Genomic DNA, 12,891 nt, shown 5'->3' on the forward strand with positions numbered 1-12,891 from the left:
TTATTTTATTTTTAAAGGGTAAACAAAATAAAAAAGAAAAATTCTAAGTGTGACTCCTTATTTAGAAAAGGTGGTCTGTGAAAAACCGGATCAGGCTCGGAGGTCAGGTTACTTATCAGGAAGGTACGGTAAAGACCGTAGCACCCCCTTTAAGCTCCTAAAAAAAACAAGTCTCTACTAATAAAATGAAACAATCATGACAATTGATGAATGAACCAATAAATATCCTGAACAATCATGCACATATGAGAGTTAGAACATGCACAGAAAATGACCAGGATGTGAGTAGATATGTACCTGGACAACGATCCTCAATGCGTTATTAAGAAGTGAGGTTAGTGCACAATTAAAGAATAATTACGAGCATGTCATAGAGCAGAATAAAATCAATCATGCATGACAATTAAATCAATCAATCAATCATAAGGGAATCACATATGTTGGGCCCCCACCAAAGCCCATTTTTATTTTGAGTGAATTAATTTTGTAAATTCTATTATTTGGAATTACATAATTTAACTCACGCTTATTTTAAAACATTTTTAAATAACGGAAGTTGTTAAAATTGCATGTTGAAGATAATGAAGACAAATTTTTATTGAAAAGATGGGCAATATTTAAAGTTAAAGAAAAAGATAATGATAAAAATAAATAAATTAAAAATAAATAAAAATAAAACTTAATAAATAAATAAAAAGAATAAAAAAATAAGATAATTCATGCCTTAAAAGAAATGGTAAGAAATAATTTATTAAAATGGGATTTATTCAAAATCAAGAAATAATAAAAAAAAATGAAGAATTAAGACCATGTAAAAAATGAGATTTTTCTGGAAATCTATTTTTGAAAGTTTGCATGAGAGTGGAGGAGTGGGACACGTGTCTCAACGGTAGTCCATACTAAAGGTGGCCATGCATGGCCGGGTAGGAATGGGGCCCGGGGGATGTATCTAGTACTGCGCCCTCACTGGTTTTAGCTTCAGCCTGATGTGTAATGCCGAGGGAAAAAGGTACATATGATAGGAGAATTGATATCCCTAAAGCGACCTGAAGAGCAGCCGTGCCAATGGTATTTCCAATTAAAAAAACGTACTGCCGGATGCATGTCCAACTTTCTTGTTGACCACCACTAAATGCCAATTGACATTAATGTTGCAATCACAAGGATACGGTGGTCAAGCTGCACTTTTGATGTATTCTCGAATAATTTGCGTATGAATGGCTCCATGCTCTTGAATCCAATTGTCACCCATCCCAGGAAAAGTATTATAGGCATGGCCGGCATCATTTCCTGCAACAAGTGCTCCTGAAACAGTAGTAATGCCGACAAGGATACTTATAGGAAGGGCGAGCCCCTTAACTTTTGCAGCCCCACGGACCCAAGCTACTGATTTAGCAGGTGGTTCAGGCATAACAACAGAAAGAGCGGTCCAGAGAAGGCCACAGCTCTCCTTGCCATGCTTTTCTCATCTACATCCATGCAACCCCTCCAGTTTGGTGCAGCATTGCATCTATTTCATCACCATCCTTCATTTCAAGCTCATCTAGAGTCTGCTCTCCACGGAGTCGACAACCATCAAATAAGAATGCAATGGAGTTTAACTCCACTGACTGTCGACCACTGTAAGCAGACATAAGCTTCCGTAACTGGGTGCTTCTTATGCACCTTTGGAGGCTCCTTCTCAAATTTCTTTGGGGTGGGATCAGCTCGTATGGAGGCATGGACCTTTTTGTATATCTCCTCTATGCCATCAGGTTCAATACCTCTCTTTATGTGCTCACTAAAGAGTGAGACTGATACTTCTCTGGTTCGTCTCTCCCCCCTGCCTTATCATCTCCTCCGTCCCAGCGAACTCCCGCGCTACTGCATCCAACAGTGAGGTCACTGCCTCAGCGTGCAATCTCGTCCTCGGTCCTACCTCTCTGTGCCCAACAACCTCTCCAGAAAGGCCCCTCCCTCCGGTTCTGTATCGGCACTCCCGCGAAATCGTTATCGCCGCCGCTGGCGCCGAATATCACGAGACAGTTGCTCACCAGCTCCGATAGTTACCGGAGCTTCAATGTGTCAGACTGATCCTTCAAGAATCCACTCACGTCGTCGAAACCCTCGGTACACACGTCCTAGTTTGTCTTCGCAGCGCTCAGCCACGTCAGCTAGTCCTACATGCTTCCGACGGCCTGACCATCACCGCCTCCCACGACGGAGGTCAGTGACAGCGAGAGCTGCTCCAACGACTCCTCCAGAATCTCACCTCAAAACCTCTCAGGCTCCCATCCTCTAGCTGAAGGAAGCCTCCTCTGTCTTTTCCTTATCTCAAGCTATCTCTTCTGAAAAAATGCTCTGTTACTCCCCCTCTTCCCTTAGGCTTTCATTCTGGTCCTAACAAAACCAGTCATCATCCCATGTCCCGCTCTTTCGTTGGCATCTCTGTGAGCCTCCTTTAACACAAACTTACTCGTCTTGAAGAAACAGAGCATCTCTTTGAGCAACAACAAATAGTGAAAGAGAAGAAAGAAAGAAAAATAGAAGAAAATAATAATCATGAAAGATAGAGAACTCATGTAGTCTCATCTCAAGATCAATCTATGGGCTCAAAACAGGTGGGATGAAGGAGAAAATTAAATCGATTCATACAATCCATGTACGTGATAACTTCAAATGAAACCCAAGAGAATCAGATATTAGCAGGGCAAGCACATCTAAATAGCGAATGAGAGTTAAACACACAGAAAAACCATGAAAAACAATGTGACAGGAAAATATGAACTAAAAATCGACCATGCCCGCACCTGGGAGAGCTCCTTTCTAGCAGAAATGAGCAAGCAGACTCCTCTGTTCTTCTGCTATGCTTCTCTCTCACTCTCTGGTTCCAACACTCTCCTCTCTCCCGCAAAACTCCTTCTCCCCTCTCTCCAGAGAAACTCCGCCCGTTTCTCTCCCGGTTCCCCCTGCCCAAGCAAAGGATCCCCCCAAAATATCTCCCCGGCAGCACGTCCAAAAAGCCTGCACCAAAAAGCACCACCCCCCTCCAGCTGCCAGAGATGCTCCTCCATAACGGCTTCAAGATTCCCATTTTCATTCACACCTCCAGCCCACTCCTGAGATTCACTGGCAGCCAATCATAGGTCGACACGTGGCCTCTCGAGGTTCCTCCACGTGGCAAGCTAGGCAGCTGCAAGAATCACCCAGAATGGGGGTCTACAACAGGCCAAAAAAAAAAAAGGAAACAACTTTGCCTTTTCCTTATATTATTTTTATTTTCTTGGATGACTTTCTTATTTTAGAAAGGTTTTAGAGATGGGTCGCATGTGTTAGGTGGCCATCTTAAAAATTATCTAATACATTCAAACCTATGTGGAATAAAAAACAACATTTGGGGAAAAAAAAAAGTAGAATGCAACTTAGATGAAAGGAATTGCATGATTTGAAAATAAAATATGGTCCTTGCCTTCAATCTAGAATGAGTATTTGTTTTCAAATCCTTTTGACGGTTTAAATACTTTTGAAGATGGTTTTTTCCTTGTTGAGGAAGAAGAAAAAGGATCAAGTGAATTACTAAACCTCAAACAATATATAAACAATAAGGATTTTTATTTCTTTTTGAGAGAGATTTGAAAACAAAAAAAGAAAAAAGTAAACTCAGATCTCCTTTTTCTACTGTCTTTCATTTGGAATCAAGAAGCTTCATTCATTATGGGAAAAATTCAATTTTTTTCTTTTCTCCTTTTTTTCAAAAGGCAATTTTCAATTCCACTCAAAATAACAATAAAAAAAATATTAAAAAAAATCAAATATAAAAATTCTTCAAGGAACAGACAAAATAAGTGTCAAGAGAAGGGTAACTAAGAATTATGCCAAGAACATCCTATGTTTTTTAAAATAAAACTAACATGAAAATTATACAAATTCCTCATCCAATGAATTTTTAAAATAAAATTAACATACAAATTATACCCAAACTAATCATCCAATAAATTTTTAAAACAAAATTAACAAGAAAATATTCAAATGAACATTCCAAGAATTTATATATATATATATATTAAAAAACAACTTACAATTAATTTAATCAAAATTACATTCCAAGAATTTTTTATTTTTTATGTTTAGAAATAACTAACAATCAATTTCATGAAAACTAACGTTTTGGGAATTTTTTTTAAAAGATATAACCAACATGCAAACACATCCAAGACTTCAATATTTACCTAAATTCAAACCAATGTTCAAACAAGAATGCGGAAAAAAAAAAAAAGTTCCTTTTTATAATTTATAAAGGGTTTGCAAATGATATTGAAGTGTTGCTTTCTAATAAATTTGAATGGGTAAAATGATGGATTTCAAATATAAGAGACCAAAATATAAAACAAGCAAAAGGTTGAAGGTATGTATCAAGTATATTTTACCTACTATTTTTTAAAAAGGCAGTTACCCTTTTTCTTAAGAGGTATATCAATTTATAGGATATATAAGAGCGTTTTTGGGTTACTACCTTTATAGTTAGGATCATTAAAAGATATTTGTTAACACAAATGTCAAATTTTTTATGAAGACTATATGATAAGGAATAAGACAAAGAATGATATAGATTGAAGGATAAATTAGAAAATAGTCCCACATTGCATAGGATACTATGGATCTAGAGGGTTAAAGGCATACTATTCCTATGATTTCTAGTACACCAACGCCTCATCGTAATGGAAGTTTATATGTCATAGATTATGATGAAGCATTGAGCAGTGTCTAAGCTCACTTAAGGTAATGAGCTATGAAGAGCTAGTTAGAATCTTTGTATTCTAACATAGTTTGGGTTCCTGTAGGAACACCTAAAGGGATAAAACTCATAGGTGTAAGTTGGTCTATAAGAGGAACATAGGAGTAGATGGAAAGCTTCAGTTTTATATGGCTTAGACTATAGTTAAAGTTTATAGTTTGAAACTTTGTTTCAACTATGGAAAACCTTTTCAACATTGATCATACTCAAATCTATTAGATTACTCTTATCTATTGCATTGTGTCTCATTTATGAGATATAGCAAGCAAACATTTTCATAGCAATGGGCCTTGTGTGTACATGAAAGCATAGGGAAGTGTAGTAATGCTCTAAGATCTTGTAGGTGGATGATAATCTACTCATTGGATATGATGTAAGGATATTGTCATCTGTCAAGATCTAGTTGTTTACTCAGTTCTAGATAAAAATTTAGAGGAATGCACAATATATTCTTAGGGTTAAGGTCCTTTAGTATCACAGGGATAGGAAAAATTATGCCATGTCATCTAAATTGATGAGCATTTGGTCAATTATATGTTGTAAAACTCCAAGAAGGGTTTGTTACTCTTTGGATTTGGAGTTATCTTTCTTAGGATCAATGTCCTTGGACATTTGTGGAGAGAGATTGCATTAAGACAGTATCCAATGCCTCTACAATGGATAGCCTTAAGCATACAATGCTATGTGCTAGACTAGATATTTGCTTTGTTATAGGAATAATGAGTGAATATTAGTTCATTTCTTGATTAGAGCTTTGAGAAAATGTCAAACATATACTCTAGTATCCTTAGAGAATGAAGAATTATATGTTTGTGAGTCCTTGTATAGGGAAATTGGACTTTCAGTCTAATGAGGACTCTTGCAACTCTACCTCAGGGAATGTGTACACTCTAAGTGGTTTTTGTTACTTTTGTAGCAACAAAGAAAGCCTTTTAGCTTATGGGTATTTCCATTAGCTATATTGTCTAAGATATTGTTATATGGGACAGTGGCATAGTCCAAATAACTAAATTACCACTATAAGAGAGAACATATAGAAAACAAGTGATACCTTGTTATGGGATAGTATAGAGAGGTGACATGACTGTAGAGTAGATTTTTTCTACAGTACCTAGTCTACTTTGGGGCGAGTAGGAGTTTGTTATGATTAAGCCCCTAAAAGCAAGACATGATGTAATAAAGTTAGACTTAACTAAGCAAGACATGATGTAACAAAGTTATACTTGACTAAGCAAGATATGATGTAACAAAGTTAGACTTAACTATCCCCTTGTTATCCCTCTAGTGTATTGACATTGATTTGAGGATTCAACCCATGTTTCTTACATTATACATGATTCGAGTGCATTAGGAGTTGGACAGAAGTACAAGTCATGGATTCCTTGTAAGTAGATAAGTTGTCCACAGTTGGTTCATGGATTTAGGCAATCCAGTAGAGACTATAGTGCACCACCTCCTAATTAGAGAGATGATTGGTCTTGGGTGCTGCGATGAGTTTCCTATGAAGAGTACTAGTATATGTGATGCACACTAGATAGAACCTATGGTGAATCATGACACAAGGCTATCAATTGTCATGATTCACCAAACTACTATATTGTATAGACTCTCAACCTTAGAGGATATTGAATCTATGCCAAAATTAATAGAAGACTTTAACCTATGAGTGAAACCCTAAATTAATTTAATGAATTTAGCACTCATTTGATATAAATGAAGTAGGTACTTACAACATCCATCAAATTTTGTCTAGGACGTAAGCACTCAAAATCTCCACGAACTCCATGTTCATGATCAAAGTCAACAAGAAGCTCACTAAAATAATAATATGTTAAAACATTATTTACTAAATTGGAAGCATATGAAGACTAAAATTGTAACAACACATCTATGAATGTTCTAGACACTACAAACCTTTCTGACAATGCTTTATTGAAAACATAATCAACAACAAGAGATTGAAGTACATTGAATGATTGAGCATCCACCACGTCTTCACGAATGGACATGGGGATTAACTAAATCGAAAACATAACATAATTATTAGCTATATATGTTGAGTATAAAAAATAAGAACATGATATTAAACTATTTGTATTATACCTCTGATGCTTGATGTTTTCCCATCTTCCTTAAATTGTGTACAAATGGGGAGACCTTGAATTTACTTGGTTTCCTCTCCCTTGATGTATGTGTTTTCATGACATGATCGAGATAACCACATAGTGCTCATAATGGTTCCTAATATGGAAAATGTCATTAATATACATCTATTTACTATGTAATGGTTAAGTAGTTGTAAAGAAAATAATTTTTTCTTTTATATGATACATACCTTTCCACAATCTCTTCTACTCCTTTTGATTGGACGTGGTAAAATATCTATTTTTTCATTCAGAATAATATGCACTTCAATTGATGTAGCACATGCATCTTCATTCTTTCCATTCAAGTCCTCAATGCATAACTTCTCAATTGACAAAGTGTGAACATAATGTTCATTTCCTTTCTTATTGTCATTATCTTCCAAACTTTTCTCGCATGAGAGAATGCCATTCTTTGTTCCCTCCTCGTGCATTCTCAAAGGTCTTCCGCTTGACCAAGAAAGAGACCTTTCAATGTAGTATATTTCTCCTCAAATTCAGTCAAAACTTTTTCACAACTACTACTACTTGCACCATGACACAAATCAATTAGATGTGTCTTCAATTGTTGAAAGGTTTTATCCATCTCCATTAAGCTCCCATTGTGTTCCTAGTGATATATAGGAACTTCATTAATAACATCATAATACAAGGCTTCACTTCTAATATTGATACTCACGATGAATATTGTAAAACTTACTCGTTTAATAACATCTTTCTTTGGATTGGTTTCAAATTTCTCATCCTCCTCATTCTCCCTCTCCATTGTCAGCACATTTCTATCAACGCAATCCCTTATCTCATTTTGTATCACCCATATTTTGACCTACAATATATTCATCAAAATATAACACATATCAGATTAAAAATCACTAAAAACTTAAACCAATATTAAACGACTTTTGAAACTATAACTTACATTGTCATTTGCATATCCACCGAGTTTTTTCAATCTTCGTTTCATGTCTAGTACTTCATCATCTCCCCAAGCAGTAATCCGAGGACAAGGTCGAGTATATAATGGTAGAAATTTCTCTTCGAACGATATATGCTCATGGTAGAATAATTACGATTATATTTGACATAGATATATAGTTAATTAACAAATTTTATTATAACAAATTCGAAATTCACTATGATGTAGATTAATTACAAGGACATTACCATTAAAAACAATAAGCAACCGCAAACCCCACTTTGTTGTTTCATCTTAAACTCTTCAATCCCATGCACAAGATAAGATAACACAAATTCAACCCAATTCATCTTCTTTATTGAATCAATGTCTTCCACAAGATGTAAGAAAGAACGTTTCACAAAAAGTTTCATTGTTGGGCACAATAATGCACCCAACACAAATAATACAAAACGAACTTTGAAATCGTTTTCACCTTCTTTATCCTCCCTAATTTGATTTTCTAACATCACTAATGACCATCACCCCTTTTTATCACAATATTTTTTACATAAATCATTCTTATGACTAACATCTTTGTTCATGTCAATCTTCAACCCTCTTGCCCTCAATCTCATAATAAATTCAACATCAATGGAGGATAATTTGATACAAGTATTATATAACTCTCACATATAAGTGTTCGGGTTGAAACTATTTATCAACTAAAGACATAACCCATGATCAATTTTCCTACATCAAAGTTGCAAGAGGCTACCAAATTCTATTTCTTCTATGGATGCTCTTTGCTTTGGTTCTAATTCTTCAATAACTCTAATCACTCGCTTGGGTGAGCATCGAGTCTGAAGATATAACTGAAAAGATACACAAACATCGAACATGTTTACATTAATATAATTTCCAACAAATACATAAGTAATGAAATTAAATATTCATTACAAAAAAATTACCTTTGGAACCACACCTTTTTGAAGTGAATATTGTTTTGAACTTTCTTTGGACTTTGCCATGAAATCTTCTTTTTTTACTTTTGAAAGTTCATTCCACTTCTTGCCCAATTTTTTCCTCAACTACATTAATTGGTCACATACTTTAAATTCTAATTTTAAAATGTAATTATATTAGACACAACAATATTACTCCTTACATCATCTTTTATCTTAACTCCTTTACCATTCTCTTTGATCATGGTCAATTGATCGTTACTACAAAACAATTTCAAACAAATTTAACTATAACAACCACAAAAAAAAATACATTAAAAAATATATTCTTTTACATATTTCTATTTTTCCTTACTAGTAATGTATCCATGCTCCAATAGGCCTCTTTGGATTTCTAACAACTTCAACAACATTGCGTTCAATCCTAAAAATTAAATCAAATCATTTAAGCCAATTTTTATAATATGATTTCAAATATAATAAATCAGACATAATTTTTATAATATGATTTCAAATATAATAAATCAAACATACTTTCACCACCACTACAAAATCCTCCCTAAATCTCTGTACATTTTAAATGGTCACAAAATTAGCATATCAATTATTTTCAATCTCCAATTATGGATCTAACCACATTATTTTTCATTAATGTGATCAATCCATAAATCTAACAAAAAAACATGAAATATAATGGATACAATATTGTAAAACACATTATCAATACTCACATTTTTTTCCTTAATATAGAACTCGACAAATAATTACGACACAACCGCCTTTTGATCAACAAAAAATTGTGTCCTTTTTAGTTTTCTTTCTCTTAGAACTACACATCTTCTTCTTCTTCTTCGTCTTCCAGCTATGTCTTCAATTTAGGTCTTCAAACCACAAAATTTAGAAGTCGAAAACACCCCTTAAACAAAATATGAAATATGAAGAAAATACAAGGGTTATGGAGAGGAGAGAGGGGAGCGGGAATATCACACTCTTTACTTCAAAACCCGAAAAAACCCCAAATATGAAAATTAAATATGGACATAAACAGAGGGGATACGAAGAAAAAATAGAATTCGAAAAGATGCCACTCGAAACGGCTACAATATCTCACCCGAAAACACCCAACAACACGAAAACATCCAACAATACACAAAGACAACTGAAAGCACTTGAAAATAACAGTCGATGGAGATGAGTGAAAAACACAAGTACCTGGAAAAGAGACGAGTATGGAGAAGAGAGGAAAATATCGGGAAACTCGACAAAAAAGGGAGAAAACAGAAACCCAACCTGGCTGTCGAGGATAAGTGGAGAAGATACCAAATGGGGGGGGGGGAACGGGAAATAGGTTAGAGAATAGCATGGGGAACAACAGCTACACAGCTGGCTATGGAGGATGATGAGTGGAGATGAGAGCACGAGGACACAAGTGGGGGAAAAACGAGAAATGGGTGAGAGAATAGGATATATGGGGAACAATAGCTACACTAGCCGGCTATGGAGAATGATGAGTGGAAATGAGAGCACGGGGACACAGCCAACTATGGAGGAGAAGGCGGTCGGCTATGGAGGAGAAGAGAGGGGAAAAACGGGAAAATGGGCTGAGAGGAGGAGAGAACAGGTACCTAGTTTTTTTTTTTTTTTCATTTTTTCATTTTTATTTTTTCATTTTTTTTTTTTGGATGGCTGAGATTTAATCTCTTTCATTCAAAGGCTCAAAAAAAAAAAAAAAAACAAGGCATGCTACCTTCCCCGACACCATAGAATTTTCCATATATATATATATATTACTAAATAATCTATAATAAATAAATTTAAATTTATTTATTTATGATATTAAAATTATTTAGTTTTTACCATGTTGAATTTAAATTTATAAATATAAAAATTATTCATTTTTGACCGGATTGAATTTAAAATTATGAAATATCAATTCATTAAAAAATATATGTTAAATATTTATCTAGTAAAAATCATTTGCCATAAATTGATATTGTAATTAAATTTGGTTTTTATTATGAATATAAGATTTGTACTAAAATATTATCATTTTTTTTTTCACAAATACATTAGACGGTTAAACATGATTTTTTTTACTATAAATAAAAATTTTATCCCTAAAAAACCTTTTTTATCATACAAAAATTATTACAACAATCTATTTATTTTATTTTATGCCATAAAATACAATTCATGCCAAAAAAAAAAAATAATAATAACAAAACGAGAATTTTTGTAGTTAATAATTGAGAAATTAAAGACTATCGAAGACTTTAAAAGGATGATACGTGTCCTTATCTCGAGGAAATTAAAGTCTTATAGATTAGTCGGCCACTAATTCCTGGCCAATGAATCCGATAGGATAAGAAGTCGTGGGGCTACTCATCTAAATTGATTTTCTCAATTGTGAAGCAATTCACAGAGCACTCCTGGAAGTCTTTTCCAAACTGGAAATGGAGCTTATCTCAGTTGCAATTTCCTTTGCTTTTATTACTCTCCTAATATATGCATGGAGACTATTGAATTGGGTGTGGTTGAGACCAAAGAAGCTAGAAAGGTGTCTTCGGCAGCAAGGTATAACGGGAAATTCCTACAGATTGTTACATGGGGATGTTAGAGAGATGTTAAGGATGATTAGCGAAGCAAATTCAAGACCCATCAGCTTATCCGACGAGATCGTACAGCGAGTTCTCCCCTTCCATTATCATTCCCTCAAGAAATATGGTATAGCCGGTTTTCTGATTATTTTTTTCCCTAATTGTCTTTCCTGAACCCTAATGATCTTTCCTGCCGTTTCTTCTTCTTCTTCTTTTTAATTAATTTTCTGAAAGAGTTTACAGCTCAATGAAATTTGAATGGTACCTCTAAAATTTTTTCCTTAATTATCTTTTCACATCTTTTCAAATTTTGCATGAACTTTTGACTTTTCATAGTTAAACCAATGTTGAATTGCTAAATTATATACATATGCAATTTTGTTATCTGAAAGAATTGGAGCTCTTTCTTGATGCATATGCAAGAGTGGCGTAAATGCCATATCCACAAGCTCAAACTTATGGCAGCTTAAACCATTCAAATATTATGGCAGCTTAATCTGTTTCTCCTCAAAGTTGAATGGTATATAAAAGATCATTACCAGAATATTTATCATTATACATTTACTCTCATATTTACTATATAAAATTTTAATATTTGAAACACAAATTTGTTGAAGCGATGTGATGCAAATGTGACTGAGAAAAGATAGTAATTGAGAACATATTTAAATGTTAATTTCATTTCCTTCCCTTCAGTTTCGGTAAAATACATCTATTCAATATTAGTCTTAAATCTTACCCTTCTTCATTGTTATTTTCTTTCACCTCCATTTGGTATACCAAACATACCCTTAACTAACCTGGTTTAGTTATTTCACATCAAGGCTGCAGCCAAAGAATCTAGGGGATTTTGGGAAGTAAAAATTGAATTTGGGCTAGCTTCGAACATAGTAACTACTTAGTTGTTTGAGCATGCCATATGGTATTGGCCGGAAGTGATTTGAACATGTTATATGGTAATGGTATTCTCTAGGCTGCAGCTGCTAGTGCCTCTTATTGAGAACCATTAAGAAACTTTACTTTAGCTTTACGAGTCTATGAACTGTTGGTTCCTGCTCAACACGTACCCTCTGGGCAGCTACTCCAGCCCCTCTGCTCTCCTATATTCTGTTAAAAAAGGCATTTCTGGATGTGTTTCGGACAGACCTCTCTAATGGCCAAGTTAGCTTAAAGGATTTTTACTGAATGAATTCTTTAATTGGCAGAACATCTTAGCAAGATGCATGGTGAAATACTACTGTACGTGTGGATCCAATGGTCAATTAATGTCTGGATAATTTCATCTTTGAAACACCATAGATATTCCGAGAAATTGAACAAATAAAAAGTCATTGATGAAAATGCATTAGTTTCTTCCTGTATTTCATTGATCTTCATTTCCTACGATTACTTCCAAGCAAGTTTGTTCCAACAAAGACAAATAAGAGAATGAGGCAAATTAGCAATGAAGTCAATGCATTGTTAAAAGGCATCATTGAGAGGAGAGAAGGCAATGAAGGTTGGCGAAATGCAAGAA

General features: G+C 34.4%; 1 protein-coding gene across 1 annotated transcript; it reads right to left on the reverse strand.

Annotated features, from left to right (window-relative positions):
* Positions 1-1,469: 1,469 nt before the first annotated feature.
* LOC117910420 (small ubiquitin-related modifier 1-like) lies at positions 1,470-1,721 on the reverse strand. Its single transcript, XM_034824485.1, has one exon. The coding sequence runs from the start codon at positions 1,719-1,721 to the stop codon at positions 1,470-1,472; it is 252 nt and encodes an 83-aa protein (XP_034680376.1).
* Between the last annotated feature and the right edge of the window lie 11,170 nt (positions 1,722-12,891).

Source organism: Vitis riparia, unplaced genomic scaffold, assembly GCF_004353265.1.
Source record: "Vitis riparia cultivar Riparia Gloire de Montpellier isolate 1030 unplaced genomic scaffold, EGFV_Vit.rip_1.0 scaffold734_pilon_pilon, whole genome shotgun sequence".
Taxonomy (NCBI): domain Eukaryota; kingdom Viridiplantae; phylum Streptophyta; class Magnoliopsida; order Vitales; family Vitaceae; genus Vitis; species Vitis riparia.